This window comes from Colossoma macropomum, unplaced genomic scaffold (genome assembly GCF_904425465.1).
Source record: "Colossoma macropomum unplaced genomic scaffold, Colossoma_macropomum, whole genome shotgun sequence".
NCBI classification, from domain to species: domain Eukaryota; kingdom Metazoa; phylum Chordata; class Actinopteri; order Characiformes; family Serrasalmidae; genus Colossoma; species Colossoma macropomum.
The window spans coordinates 345135-359927 of record NW_023494785.1 but is presented as its reverse complement, the minus strand read 5'-3'; the positions used below and the strand labels follow the sequence as shown (position 1 = coordinate 359927).

General features: G+C 37.6%; 1 protein-coding gene across 3 annotated transcripts in view; it reads left to right on the top strand.

Moving 5' to 3' along the window:
* Positions 1-14574, top strand: part of LOC118814828 (NACHT, LRR and PYD domains-containing protein 12-like) — a 30689-nt gene extending 16115 nt beyond the window's left edge. For all 3 annotated transcript variants that reach the window (XM_036580644.1, XM_036580636.1, XM_036580653.1), the window contains 7 exons: positions 511-2664; positions 3469-3642; positions 4413-4574; positions 5162-5335; positions 6273-6446; positions 10553-10599; positions 11523-14574. In XM_036580644.1, the coding sequence (XP_036436537.1) occupies positions 511-2664; positions 3469-3642; positions 4413-4574; positions 5162-5335; positions 6273-6446; positions 10553-10599; positions 11523-12082 (3445 nt within the window). In that variant the 3' untranslated portion in view covers positions 12083-14574. The remainder of the gene's footprint in view (positions 1-510; positions 2665-3468; positions 3643-4412; positions 4575-5161; positions 5336-6272; positions 6447-10552; positions 10600-11522) is intronic.
* Positions 14575-14793: the final 219 nt, after the last annotated feature.

The window sequence follows — 14793 nt, the reverse complement described above, 5'->3', positions numbered from 1 at the left end:
ATATTCGTTTTTTTATTTATTATTACTGTAGTTTAAAAAATATATATTATGAATTTTGACAAAAATGTCTGTTGTACATCTAGTGTTTTGTATCATTGCAACAGACCATTTATGCATATTTATGCATATTACTTTGTTATGCTTGTATCATGATACATATAGAACTGTGAAGTCAATAATGCCAATGTGCAGCCCTGGGCCCTTTGACAAACTGTGTAAACTTATGAGATGTGAGCTTAGATCAGTGTTATTACACTGAAATGCCTAATAACTTTGGGCCATGGTGTGGTTTTTCGCATGTAGTATACAATTATGTGATAACATAAAACAGTGTTGTATTTGATGTATTTGATATATTTCTGTTTGTGGGATGATTCTTTATGATGAACATAAGGCAGAAGTAATGGTGAGTCATTAATATGTTTTCTCTATCGTTTGTGTTTGTTTCCTTAAGAATAATTTCTATTCTTTACGCTCTCATATTCCTCCTTTCCACTTTGTCCCTCTTAGATGGGGGAAGGATGTCCAGCTTCTGGATCAGTCCAGTTGTGGACTATGTCACCACCTTCTGACAGAACCAGTCTCAATCACCTGTGGACACAGTTTCTGCAGGCATTGTATCAGCAGCTTCTGGGACCATGCTGCTCTGCCAGGAGAGTTTGACTGTCCTCAGTGTCTGGTTCTACATCCACACAAAGCATCCATGGAGCAGGACTGTTACCAACCAATGGATGATGTCCTGCAGAGAGTCTTTGAGAGTCACAAGACCAGCATGAAGATCAAGTACGAGAGCTTATTTGAGGGAATCCAAACACAAGAAAATAAAACTCTCCTAAACAGGATTTACACACAGCTCTACATCATAGAAGGAGAGAGTGAAGGGGTGAATGAAGAACATGAAGTTTTCCAGATGGAGAAGACATCCAGATTTAAACACATACAAGACACTCCAATCAACTGTGTAGATATCTTTAAACCTGCACAGTATCCTAAAGTTGGGATAGAAGAGGAAATCTTTAGATTTTTTATGGCTAATGAAAGAAAAGAAAACATACAGAGTTCTGTGGTGAGAACTGTGCTGACTAAAGGCATTGCTGGAATTGGAAAAACTGTCTCTGTACAGAAGTTCATTCTGGACTGGGTTGAGGGAAAAGCCAATCAGAATATTGAGTTCATGTTTGTGCTTCCATTCCGAGAGTTGAACCTGATTAAAGATCTGTGCAGTCTTCATGGACTTCTGAGTGACTTCTATCCTGAAGTTAAAGATCTGGACCCAAAGATATATGATGAGTGCAAAGCTGTGTTTATATTTGATGGTCTGGATGAAAGCAGGATTTCTCTGGACTTCGAACTGCGCGAGAAAGTATCTGACATGACAATGATGTCATCAGTAAATGTGTTGATGACTAACCTCATCAAAGGAGAGCTGCTTCCTACTGCCCTCATCTGGATAACCTCCCGACCAGCAGCAGCCAATCAGATCCCTCCTAAATACATCAACCGTGTGACAGAAATTCAGGGATTTAATGACCCACAGAAGGAGGAGTACTTCAGGAAGAGAATCAGTGATGAAGACCAAGCCAATAAAATCATTTCACACATTAAAACAGCGAGGAGCCTCCACATCATGTGTCACATTCCAGTCTTCTGCTGGATCTCAGCCACTGTTCTTCAGCAAATCATGAAACACAATGATACCGAAATCCCTAAAACTCTGACTGAAATGTATGCACACTTCTTGCTCACTCAGAGGAACATGAAGAATGAGAAGTATGAGGAGAAAGACGAGAGAGATCCAAAGAACCTGCTGGAGTCCAACAGAACCATTCTTCTGAATCTGGCTGAACTGGCTTTCAAACAGCTGATGAAGGGCAATGTGATGTTCTATGAAGAGGACCTGAGAGAATGTGGCATTGATGTCACTGAGGCCTCAGTCTATTCTGGGATTTGTACTGAGATCTTTAAGGAAGAATGTGTGCTTTACCAGAGGAAGGTCTACTGCTTTGTTCATCTGAGCTTTCAGGAGTTCCTGGCGGCTTTCTTTGTGTTTCATTGCTACGAGAGCAAAAACATGGAGACACTCCAGTGTTTTAAGCCACTGAACACAAAATGGTCTGAAAATGTTCTACTAGAAGATCTGCTAATGGGAGCAGTGGATAAAGCTTTAGAGAGTGAGAATGGACATCTAGATCTTTTCCTTCGTTTCCTACTGGGCATCTCACTGGAGTCAAATCAGAGACTCTTACAGGGCCTACTGACACACACAGAGAGCAGCTCAGAGAGCATCAACAAAATTATAAAGTACATTCAAAAGCAAGTTAAAGGTGAAAATGAAGTTGGAATGGAGGAGATGTCAGTGATGATGAGGAACTTGATGATGGAAGTAATGAAACAAAGAAAACGTCTCCCTACTGAAAGATCCATCAATCTCTACCTCTGTCTGTTTGAAATGAATGACCAGTCTCTCTCCAGAGAGATCAAGGACTATCTAAAATCTGAGGAATATGTAGACAGGAAGCTCTCTCCAGGACAATGTTCAACATTAGCCTGCATGCTGCATATCTCAGAGGAAGTTCTGGACGAGCTTGACCTGAAGAAATACAACGCATCAGAGGAGGGTTATAGGAGACTAATTCCAGCTATTACAAACTGCAGAAAGGCTATGTGAGTGTTTAATTCAAGTACTAATATTTGAAAACTCATGGATAGATGTTACCACTTTATATATGTCAGTTAGAAGACCACAATATGGTCTGTAAGGGTATGGTGTCTAAACCTTTGCTGTGGCCAGTTAGTAAAGTCATGCAGCAGGTATGTACTTTCCTCTCTTTCATTCATCTCTTTAGGAAACATGCAACAGAACTATATTGTAAACACATATCATTAGGGTTTCGTAGGGTTATAAAACGCTGCCAAATAAGATATCTAATTAAGTAGCTGCCTCCAGAATTAAATGTACTATATCTTTACTTGTTGAAGGATTGATGTATTATTTTGTTAGATACAATTTTTCTGCCCTTTTCCTGAAGCTGGAACATGAATAACCTGTACATAATGGCCATTTTGACTGGAAATTAAATACATGAAGAGTGGTCTCTGACTTTTGCACAGGACTGTAAATCTTCAACCTATCTGCATTATCTTCAACAGGATATTTCATACTTAATTAAAATGACAGTGGCAGTCACAGCAAAAGAGTTTCTACCCAGTAAATGCATTTCTTTTGGATGTAGTTGTGTGAAGTTATCAGTTAGATATTTAAGCAGTGTCTCTGTTAAAGAAAGTGCATTCTCTTTTTTTACAGAGATATCACAGAGTGGTAGCAGTCAAAAAGGCTACATATTTGCAAAATGCAGGTCATGAACACTTGTCCCATGATCCTGTAATTACAAATTGAGTTTGATCACACAGAATCAACTTGATTTCAAATTCTTTGAACTGTATTCTGTATGTACTCTGCTTTTGCAGGATAGATGGCTGCTATCTCACTATGGACTCCTGTGAAATACTAGCTTCAGTTTTACAATCTGAGAAATCCTTCCTGAAGGAACTTGACCTCAGTAACAATGACCTACAAGATTCAGGAGTGGAGCTTCTCTCTGATGGACTAAAGAGTTCAAACTGTAAACTGGAGAAACTCAGGTAAACTTCCTTTCAGTTAGCATTAGAATATGTGAAGCTTTGAGTACCATGGCATCAAATCAGATGGCAGACTATTTGGTTCTTAGACCTCTCTACATTCAGTGACCTGCAAAAATACTGAAACAGTCAACCATAAAACATTGCTTACTGGTTTTTAGTCTCATGGAGCCAGATAAGATCTCCTACCAAGAATGTCGGTTCAGTTAAACTAGACTATGCATTAACTTTAGAAGATGTCACTGGGCAAATAATAAAAGCTAACAGTGGGTTACTAGCAGCTGTATGTGGCCTCTGTTGTTGACAGTTGTGATGATACAGCAGGAAGTGATGCAGAAACAACTGGCAGCTATTTCTGAGAAAAGACAAGCTATCAGATTTGTAATCAAGCTAAACAATGTGTACTTTTAGGGCCTTTTTAGTGTATATATTAGTTGACAGATATGTCAAAAAGCACAAATTCACAGTAGATCACTTATTCTTTTTGAACTAATTATGGACAAAACCAGTAAAAACAAAAAGAAATCCAAAATATTAGAAGTATCCACCCTGACCTATATTATTCAGTCACATGTATGTAATGTATGCAATTTGAAATTTAAATATTTTAGTTACATTGAAAGTAAATGAGCCTCATCAGATAATTTATCAGACTCCACTTCTCTCTCTCTCTCTCTCTCTCTCTCTCTCTATATATATATATATATATATATATATATATATATATATATATATATATATATATATTTATTGTACTTACTGTTCTCTTGCAGATTAGCTGGGTGTAATCTCAATATGAATTCCTGTGAAATACTAACATCCATTGTGCAATCAGCAAACTCTTCATTGAGAGATCTGGATCTCAGTAACAATGACGTGCAGGATGCAGGAGTGGAGCTGCTCTCTCCTGGACTGTGTAAACTGGAGATACTCAGGTAAATTATGTGAATTGGCAAAATTATGCTGAAATACAGGTTGGGATCCCTTGTTATTGGGGTCAGAAGGTTAGCGACAGTGGCATCGCAGTGGAGCATTTAAATATTGCATTCCACTAAATTTTTACTGGAAATCTTACGTGGTTAACAGCATGGCTAGAGGTCTGTTACCTGCACCTCAGCTATCTCAAGTTCACAGTCAGTTATAGAAATTGGAATATTTCTTGCACACACCATAGTATTATGCACATTAACACTGTCACTCTGGAATTCACAACAACTTTATAAATGAGGCCCCAGGTCCCTGATAAAGACTGCTGTGTGACACGAGGAGACATATGTTCAGTTACATCACTCACAGTGACACTGAGTGACTGTTTTTCTATAAAGTCTCTGTCTGTGGCTGGGACAGCAGGGATGCTTCCACTGCATAAGCACATCCATGTGATCATCCACTACTCACATAACTGCAGTTACATCCACAGCAAGTAATATACCTTGTGAATGCTATTTTCTTTTTCTTTTTACTGCTATTCAGAGTTTTTTTCCTGATTAGATTGATCTTTGTGGTTACTCTCTATTGGTAGACTAGCGATCTGTAATCTTGGGGGAAAAGCTTGTGAAAATCTGGGAACAGCTTTACAACTAGTAAACTCCTCCCTAAAGGAGCTGGACCTCAGTAACAACGATGTGCAGGATTCAGGAGTGAAGCTGCTCTCTGCTGGACTGATGAGTTCACACTGTAAACTGAAGACTCTCAGGTGAGCTTTCTGTGGATTAGTTCTTGAATAGTAATTGTCAATCTCTAAATTTTAATGCTTTAGCAATATGTCTTTTATATATTTGTGAAAGAATTTCTCTATTACTAGAGCACAAAGAACACTGTCCTAAAAATAATCCTTGTAGCAATTTGTTATTCAGATATTGTGTTAAGTATTATTTTAATAACGGCAATAAAATTAATAAAAAAGGTTAATATGTGCCATTTACACCACACCAAGTAATAATAGTTAGTCTCAGTGGAGATTTTTTAAACTGCTAATTCTAGATATAGCATTTATTATATGCTTTATACTAACCATTACAATAGAGAATTAGTTACCATAGATCTTAAACATTTTGCCACTTGTCTGCTCTGTTTTGATATTTAGACTTTTTGCTTATTATAGCTGCAATATCAAAAACATCAGCCCATCAACTCCTTAGATATAATGCTGATAGTGCTGGCATGAAAATAGGACTCTTAATGTTGGTACAATGGAATATAATTTAATGCTTATGGCTTTTACACATAGGGGACATCACTGTAGCTTGTAATGCATGTTAAGGTCATCTTTCATATTTCTATTTAGATAGATACATGCATACAAACATACATTGGTCTTAATAAACAGGTACATTCACAGACATTGAGATGTAGATTGAGACATCACATGTTGGTGGTAATTGTTTTCACAGCAACCAAATGCAGGGAAACTCTGCTGGTAGTACACAACACAGCACACACATGTAATAAAAAATACAACAAAGACCATAAGAGGACACATGGATATGTAATATACAAAAATCTATAATTCACAAATTAATCCTTACAAGAACCTAGTACAAAACCTATAAGTTTATTGTAACAATACTAATAGTTTATTTACCCCATAGCATTAGAGAAATACTATTCATTTCATTCTGTGCCGTCTGCAGATTGTCTGGTTGTATGGTGACAGATGAAGGGTTTTCATCTCTGGCTTCAACTCTGAAATCAAGTCCCTCCAACCTGAAAGAACTGGATCTGACCTATAATCATCCAGGAGAGTCTGGAGTGAAGATGCTCTCTGATCTACTAGAGGATCCACAATACCAACTGGAGAAACTCAGGCATGTAGTGTTGTGTACAACTGTGTGTGTGTGTGTGTGTGTGTGTGTGTGTGTGTCTGTGTGTGTGTGTGTGTTTCCATACCTTTTCTGGACAAAAATGTGCTGTCATTAAACCAAAGGTAAATTAGGGCTAAATTACAAGACTAGCAAAATGGTGTGTTTCTGTGAAGCAAGTGTGGTGGGAGTTGGAGCCTATTTCAGGATCAAGCAGGATTAAGCAAGGATTGAATTTCTTGAAAGGCTCTAGTCAGGCTCTAATCCTTGCATGCCAAAACATTACAGACTTCAGCACACTGTCTCATTACCCACGTTTCAGGAGCACTTCAGGAGCAACCTCCTCTCTGTCCCCGCCCCTTCCCCAACATCAATGACTCTATGGTTTCCACTGTGGAGTGACTCAATTTCCTGGGCGCTACTGTATCCAGGGACCTGAAGTGGGAGAGGAACATGGTCCCTATACCAAAGAAAGCACAGTAAAGAATGTTCTTCCTGAGACAGCTGAAGAAATTCAACCTTCCCCAGAGTCTGATGATCCAGTTCTAGACAGCAATCACCAAGTCCATTCTCACATCATCCATAACCATCTGGTTTGGTTCCTCCACCTCACAAGAACAAGCCGTATTTATTGTTTGGACAAGCTTTTGATATTTGACCCCTGAAGTAAGGTAGTAATCTTAAGCAGTCACCCTTTAAAATAACTTTCTTTAGTAAAACATTTACTAACTATTAATAGCTATAAAGAAATCATTTGTTCATCAGAATTTGAACATAAACCATACTTATAAATGTTATAAATGTTTATAATGTTATAAAAAATGAGCTGTACAATATCAGTACATGTATACAAATCATCACAGCAAAATACTGAGAGAAGTGACCAGGTCTAAATGAGAGAGAGAGACTGCATCAAGACCAAAACCCAAAAAATCAAGTCCTCTTCAAGACCAAGCCTTAATTTGTCACTGCTGAAACACTACTGTACAAATTACTGGAAAGGTATAAGTGAATGATTCACTTTCCACAAAATAAAACTACATGTACAAAAATAACTCCATCAAATTCATATCATGACAAAATGCCTTCTCTTCTACTTACAAATGGAAATGTGTTATGGATTATAAGTTTCTTTGCATTCAACGCCTGTTCTAGTTTAATGCAATCAATGCCCAATTTTAATTAATCCAAGTGCCCCTTTAGATGTATCAATCTAGCGTGCATTTACAGCACATTTTGCAACAGTCAGTTAGCAAAATATGGGCTGAACATCATAATTATGCCAGGCTTATAAAATCCAGTAAAAACCCAGTTACACAGAGCAGAACTAATGTATGAACAAATGTTTGATTTAGCTTCCTCAGTAACTTCTAACAGCTGTATCTGGCTACACCAACTCAACTTTACCCTGAAATAGAATGTCAGATTTAAAATAATAAATAAGGGCAAATACTGCAGGCTACTTGTTGAGGAATAATATAATTTAATAAAATCTATTTATCTTGTTAAAACATGAAATGACAGGAATTAACCAACCAATACCTATAGGTCATACATTCAGGAAATTATATGATTATGATTGTTTAAATGTGCAGGGTAAACTCCAAGGCCTTGGGGTTAGAACTTATTTCTCATCGTGGTTTATCACATTGAATATTTAAATGGATTTCATACAAATTTACAAAACATTTTACATTTCCATCAAATTATAGCACTGGAGCTCAGCTCTGTTTGCTGTTGAGATGAACTAAAGCTGCTGAAGTTCCGCTCCAGTTTGCTATTCTGTATATCACAGAATGATATGAACATTTAGAGTTGTTGGCATTAGGTTACAGTATACTACAGAATAGTATGAATGTGTACAGTTGTGCTAAGATGCCTTATGACACAGAGTGGAGTTGTGGGCCATGAAAAGGTTTGCAAAGTATTATTTGAAGTGCAAGGTGTCCATTGTGCCTAATTAGCACTAGAGGTGACAATGCCAAATCAAGATAGAGTCCAAAGGATATACCAACCCCATTTTCAGAAGAGTTAAGACATTGTGTAAAATGCAATAAAAGCAAGAATCTGTGATATGCTGATTCTCTTGAACTTTTATGTAACTGCCAAAATTACTCAGAAATGACTTTTAATGTGTTGGATGACCAAATTGACTGTATTTTGTAAATATTAACAAATTTTCATTTTTGATGTTTGCAGCACACTCAAAAAAGTTGGGACTGGGGGAAAGTAAGAGTGAAAAGTTTATAGTATATTTAAGTTGCACTGTTTTGAAACATTCCCCAATACAAAGGTGAATTGGTAGCAGGTCATAGTTTCATGATTGGATATAAAAGGAGCATCCACCAAAGGCTCAGTCTTTGCAAGTAAAGATGGGTCGTGGCTCAACACTTTGTGCCAAATGTTGTGGGAAACAGTTCAAAAAGAACATTTCTCAATGAAAGATTGCAAAGAATCTAGGTCTTTTGCCATCTACTGTACATAACATTGGGAAAGGATTCAGGTGATCTAGAGAAATCTCAGTCCATGTAGGGCAAGTCTGGAAATCACTGTTGCATATGCATAACTGAGAGACTGTGATTTTAGAGAGTCATATGCTGCCATCAAGATGATGTTTTCCCAGGATGTCCCTGCTTGTTTCAGCAAGACAATGCCAGACCTTGTTCTGCAGATGCTGTAACAGCGTCACTTCATAGACACAGCATGCGTGTGCTTGACTGGCCTGTCTGCAATCCAGATCTGTCTCCTATTGAAAATGTATGGTGCATCATGAAGAGGAGAATCAGATAATGATGACCACGGACTACAGTCTTGTATCAAGCAATAATTGGCAAAAATTCCACCTGCAAAATTGCAACAATTAGTGCCTTTAATTCCCAAATGATTAAAAAGCTTAATTAAAAGGAAAGTGTTTTTGAGTGTTGGTAAAATAAGGCTATACTTATGGACTAAAACTATTTTTAAGCTAGTGACTTGAAAATGTGGGACAGCATTTTTTGAATAAAGTTTTTTTTATTTAAATATTAAACTCATGATAAATCTAAATCTTTCAACTTCACTTTAAACGAAAAGTATTATTTTCAGAAGTTGAAATTTAGGGTTTAATTTTTGGGTCAGCTGCATTCCAACAGTAAATACCCTGAAAATTATGATTTTCTATATATTTTGCTTATCATTGTCTTGAGTTTGAAAAAAGATCATAACGTAATCCTTGTAAATATGTAAGGTCTTCCATAGCTGCCTTGATTCTCCCATCATCCTGCTTTTATTAACATTTAATTTTCATTTTTTATAAGTCCTCAACCCATGGCTGTTTAGTATTAGCACAACGTTGAAGAGTCAGAGAATTTTTTACACTCTAGAATTGTAATTAGGTGACAATTCCTAATGACAATTTCAGATCTGCCTAACCAGCCCTAACAAGTCATTTAAGGTGAAATGAATTGCATTCTGAGACTTAACTGGATGTCCAAACTTGCCACAATTCCAATTTTATTTTGTTCTTTATCTTTAGTTAAGCACATTTAAAGTAACCACACATTCACATTTGCAGCAAAATGCTATTTTTGAAAATAGTTTTGATACATTCTGAACACTCCGATGTACCTTGTTAAGGACAGAATGTGTTGTTTTCAACTGTTTCAAGAGTGTAACAAGGATAGAGCAGTGCCTACATGCTAAAAGTTTATTATTATTATTATTCAGTCATATGTTCATTAAATTACAGACTAATATGGATAATTCTGTTTTTGCTTGTCCAATTAGTTTTTCTAAAACTTGCAAAAAACATTTTTATACAATACTGTGGAAAACATCCTTTAACAGTTTTACTGTATCTTTTTGCACCATTTTTGAACTTTCAATAGATTTTTTTTTTAATCTGGAAAGTTTTTGAACAAATTCTTCAGACATTGTAACATAACTTGTGCTGGACTGTAAAGTCAGTTTGTAGCAAAGCTAGTAGCATGACAATATGAGGGAAAATGCCAAAACATTGTGTTGTCTGTTGGGAAGAGAATGATTAGCATTGCTTATATTAAATTGTTTAAATGCTCATAATTTGAATGAGTGCATTAATATGTTTGTTTATGTGTTTCCACATTCCTCTTTAGAATGGAGCATGCTGGGATGTTGAGGATCAAGCCAGGACTAAGAAAATGTAAGTTCAAACACACATATGCACACACATACACACCAGAGATGGGAATCTCAGTCCAGTGACTTAAGTCACACTTGAGTCCCTATTTTTTTCCACAGCCCTGTGATTCAAGTAACTTAAACTGTATGCAGAAAAATATATCTATTTTAGAAAATATGTATGTAATTTAGAAATAATGCATTAGCATCATATCTCAGTAACTAATTTCGCTTAAGTCACTCTAAAATGTGCATAACCACATATGTTGAACAATACTGTGAATCTATTCTTCCATCAGGATGTCAATTTCTGTTTCTTTTGACTAAAAAAAAAGAGATGCATGTCAAACAAATGGCTCAGACTCTAGGGCTTGAGATACTGGACTAGACTACAGGTAGAAACTCCGGACTTGATTCAGACTGTATAGCTATTGACTCGACAATTTATAGTCTGTACAGCTGGTACACTGGACTTAATCCAGACTCAATGGCTAGGGACTCTGGACTCGATTCAGACTGTATGGCCACAGACTCTAAAATGAGTTCAGATTCTACATCTAGGGACTCTGGACTCTACTTTGACTCTATGGCTAGATACACTGTCCTCGATTCAGGCTCTATGGCTAGTGACTCAGGACTCAAAGTGAACTCTGCAACTAGACACTCTGGACTTGGCTCAGAATCTTTGGCGTCTATTGGAACTATGGAATCGATTCAGACTCTATGGCTATGAAATTAGGAATTGACTTGGACTGTTTAGCTAAAGACTTCAGACTTGACTCAGACTTGATGGCTTGGGATTTGGAATTTGACTTTTCCAAATCCCAAGCCAGACTTTTACTGGACAAGATATGAGTTGACTCAGACTCACCAAAACACATTTGACCATGCATTTTATGTATGTTGGAGATGTCCTCTTCTCTAATCATCTCTTCTTGTGTGCAGATGTCTGTGATCTCAATCTGGATCCAAATACAGCTCATATATTCCTCTCTCTGTCGGAGGGGAACAAAAAAGTGACGTGTGTGAAAGAGCACCAGCCATATCCAGATCATCCAGACAGATTTGATGAGTGTGTGCAAGTTCTCTGTACAGAGGGTTTGACTGGACGTTGTTACTGGGAGACTGAGTGGACAGGAGAGGAGGTTGCTATAGCAATGACCTATAAAACAATCATCAGGAAAGGAGAGAGTGACGAATGTAAGTTTGGATGGAATGAAAAGGCCTGGAGTCTATGTTGTTTTTATGACCCTGAAGACTCTGAGATCACATACGCTGCCTGGCACAATAAGAAGGACACTGCCATACTTGACCCTCCCTCCTTCTCCAACAGAGTAGGAGTATATCTGGACTGGGTGGCCGGCACTCTGTCCTTCTACAGTGTTTCACCTGACACTCACATACTGACTCACTTACATACATTCCAAACTACCTTCACTGAACCCCTGCATGCGGGCTTTAGGGTTTGGGATGGCTCCTCAGTTTATGTGTGTCAGATGGAATAGCTTTCTCTACCCAGGAGAATACCTGAGTCTTCAGACACAGAGAGAAGGAGCATTGCCTTTAAAGCAATGGCTTCGTACAGAATCTAATTTTCCTTTGTCACTTAGTTGATTAACCAAGACATGTTTAGTGCCTGAAATTTGCTTCTTTATTTTTAGCACTGAAGCTAAAAGGCTAGTGTAGGTAACGAGTAATGGAAGCTTATTCCTCAACAATTGGCATGAAACTACATTCCAGCCTAAATTATCACACGCTTGTCTCAGACCATGTCAAGTGATTTAGCAATATCAAATAGACTTAACTATGTTTTTCACTTTTAGTTATGTGATATATTTTGGCCTTTTTAAAAGGTAACAGTTGCCATCACCTGCATGTTTTATAACTAATTCTAGTCTCCTGTAGGCAGGTGAAATTTTGAACTGAAATGAAAAATCGGTTAAAACGAGTGTTAGATTTCAAACCTGCAAAATATGAAATGGGACTTCACTTTGGCTTCATGCTTTTTTCCTCTGTAAAATAAATCAGTTACATAACTGTATAAAACGTATTATCCAGTGTTGTCTACAATGCAAGTAAACAAGTTAGATATTATTGTGCTTGTTTGGGCCTGTGTGCTACACAATATTTTTCCAGTGTGCACATCAGACTTAATGAGACTTGATAAGTGGATGCAGAATTTGTATTAGCCCACGTTGTTAATATTTATAAGCCTACATATTTAACTATTTTATCCAGTACCATTATCTATTGTCTGGCCCAATGTCATAATGTTTTTAGTTAGTTACTATAATCCTCTAGGTTATCTTTGTGACTTGGTGAGTTTTTTAAGCTATGCCTAAGCTTTGATTTCACCAACATGTCAAGCTTGTCACAGCCCTCTAAATGTGAATGTAAAGTCCTTTCATCATTTACTTTAAACTTTGTCATTAAGGTGCTATACTGATAATGTACTGTTGTTCCATAATGTGTTAAATTTTTGGAAGTGTGTTTAAGTGTATTGAAGCCCCAGTGAAATATAACAAATAATGTTTTAACTGAATATCTTTTTATTTGTTACATCCCAACACCCCATGGAGGGAAAACACGTTAGAAAGTGTACTTGTCTTCACCCTCTTTGAGTGGCAGATGCCAGTGGGCCCCAACACAACCCCTCAACAAACAGTTGTAGGTGAACTGTGCAACAAGGTTTTAGTTACAGTAAAGTGCCAGAGTTAAAATGTTGTTGAAGAGAGTGTTCAGATGTATGAAATGGAGGTCTTTATTCTGTGGAGGTTACAGGGTTGGCAGGAGCTGGTGAATCAGTGGGCTGCTCATGATCTTGGGAGGCCTCAGAGTCACTGGAGGTGTCTGGAAAAACAGAAAATGTAATAAGTCATCCCTGGGCCTGTATGCAAGGCTTTTAAATCGGGCTTGAACTCTCAGTTTCAGTGAACCAAACATCTGATTCAATGTTGCATTCATTCTCTTCCGCTGTCTTGTATGCAGAGCGTGTTTAAGATCTACCAACAGTTTTTCAATGATGTTCAGTTCAGAGACTGTGATGGCCATTCCAAAAGTTTCAGCTTGTATTTCCTGAACTAGTTCATAGTGGATTTTGAGGTATGTTCTGGATCATTTTCCTGTTGTAGAAGCCAGCCTCTTCTCAGCTTCAGTTTTTTGACTGACAGTGTTACACTTGCTTCCAGAATTTGTTGATATTGAGTGGAATCTATTCTTCCATTTCCTGCAACACTCGTTCCTGCACAATCCTCAAGCATAATAGATCCACCCCCAGTTGGCAAGGAGTTCTTTTCATTCAATGCTGCTCCTTTATTTCTCATGAGATCACAGGAAAGGTTTTTTTCTGATGCTTTTTCCATACAGATCATGTTTGTGCAAGCAATGCTCCACATTAGAACAGTGCACCACCACCTGTGTCAGTTAAACCCCCTACAGATCCTTTTCTGTCTTATGTTTTTGTCATATGTTTTTGCTAATCCTTTCTGACCAGCATAGGAGGAATTCTTTTTGAGAATTTTCTTGGTCTTCCAGATCGTAGCTTGACTTACACTGTTCCCCTGTCATTCCTCAATGAGATTTTGGACAGTGGAAATTGTGAGCTGGAAGTGCTTTTATATTTTTCACTTTGCCAGCTTTGTAATCATCAACTGGCTTCATTGTCAGATCCTCAGTCAGCTGATGACAATTACAAAAAATCTCTGACAACTGACAATTCCTAATGACAATTCTTAATCTGTTGGACTATTTCTAACAGTCCCTTAAGGCCTAACAAGTTCAATAGGTTACATGAATTGTAGGAGATTTGGCTATTTTTATTTGTAAACTGAGCGGAACTCCCAAGACAAAGTTGACCATTTTGGCTTAAAATACAAAGAGGAATCACCAACCAAGTTTATTCCAGAATCCTCTAAGGACTCCCTCAACCCTCCTCATCTGCCACATTTCTCAGATCATGGCAGCATTGTGCAAGAGGAGGACCTGGCCTCAAGGACCAAGATAGAATACAGCAATGACCAGATAACCCTGAGTCTACAATGCTATAGGATTACCCCACAAAATCCCTTTTGCAAACACTCTAGGAAAGCATCCACCCCTGTCCCTCTCTTTACTCTCTCCCGCACATTCCAAATTCCTTCAGGTCCTTTCAGAGACTGACTGTTAAAAATCCTGCTCATTCTCCTGCTCTCTGGCAAACTATATGACATGCCAATCT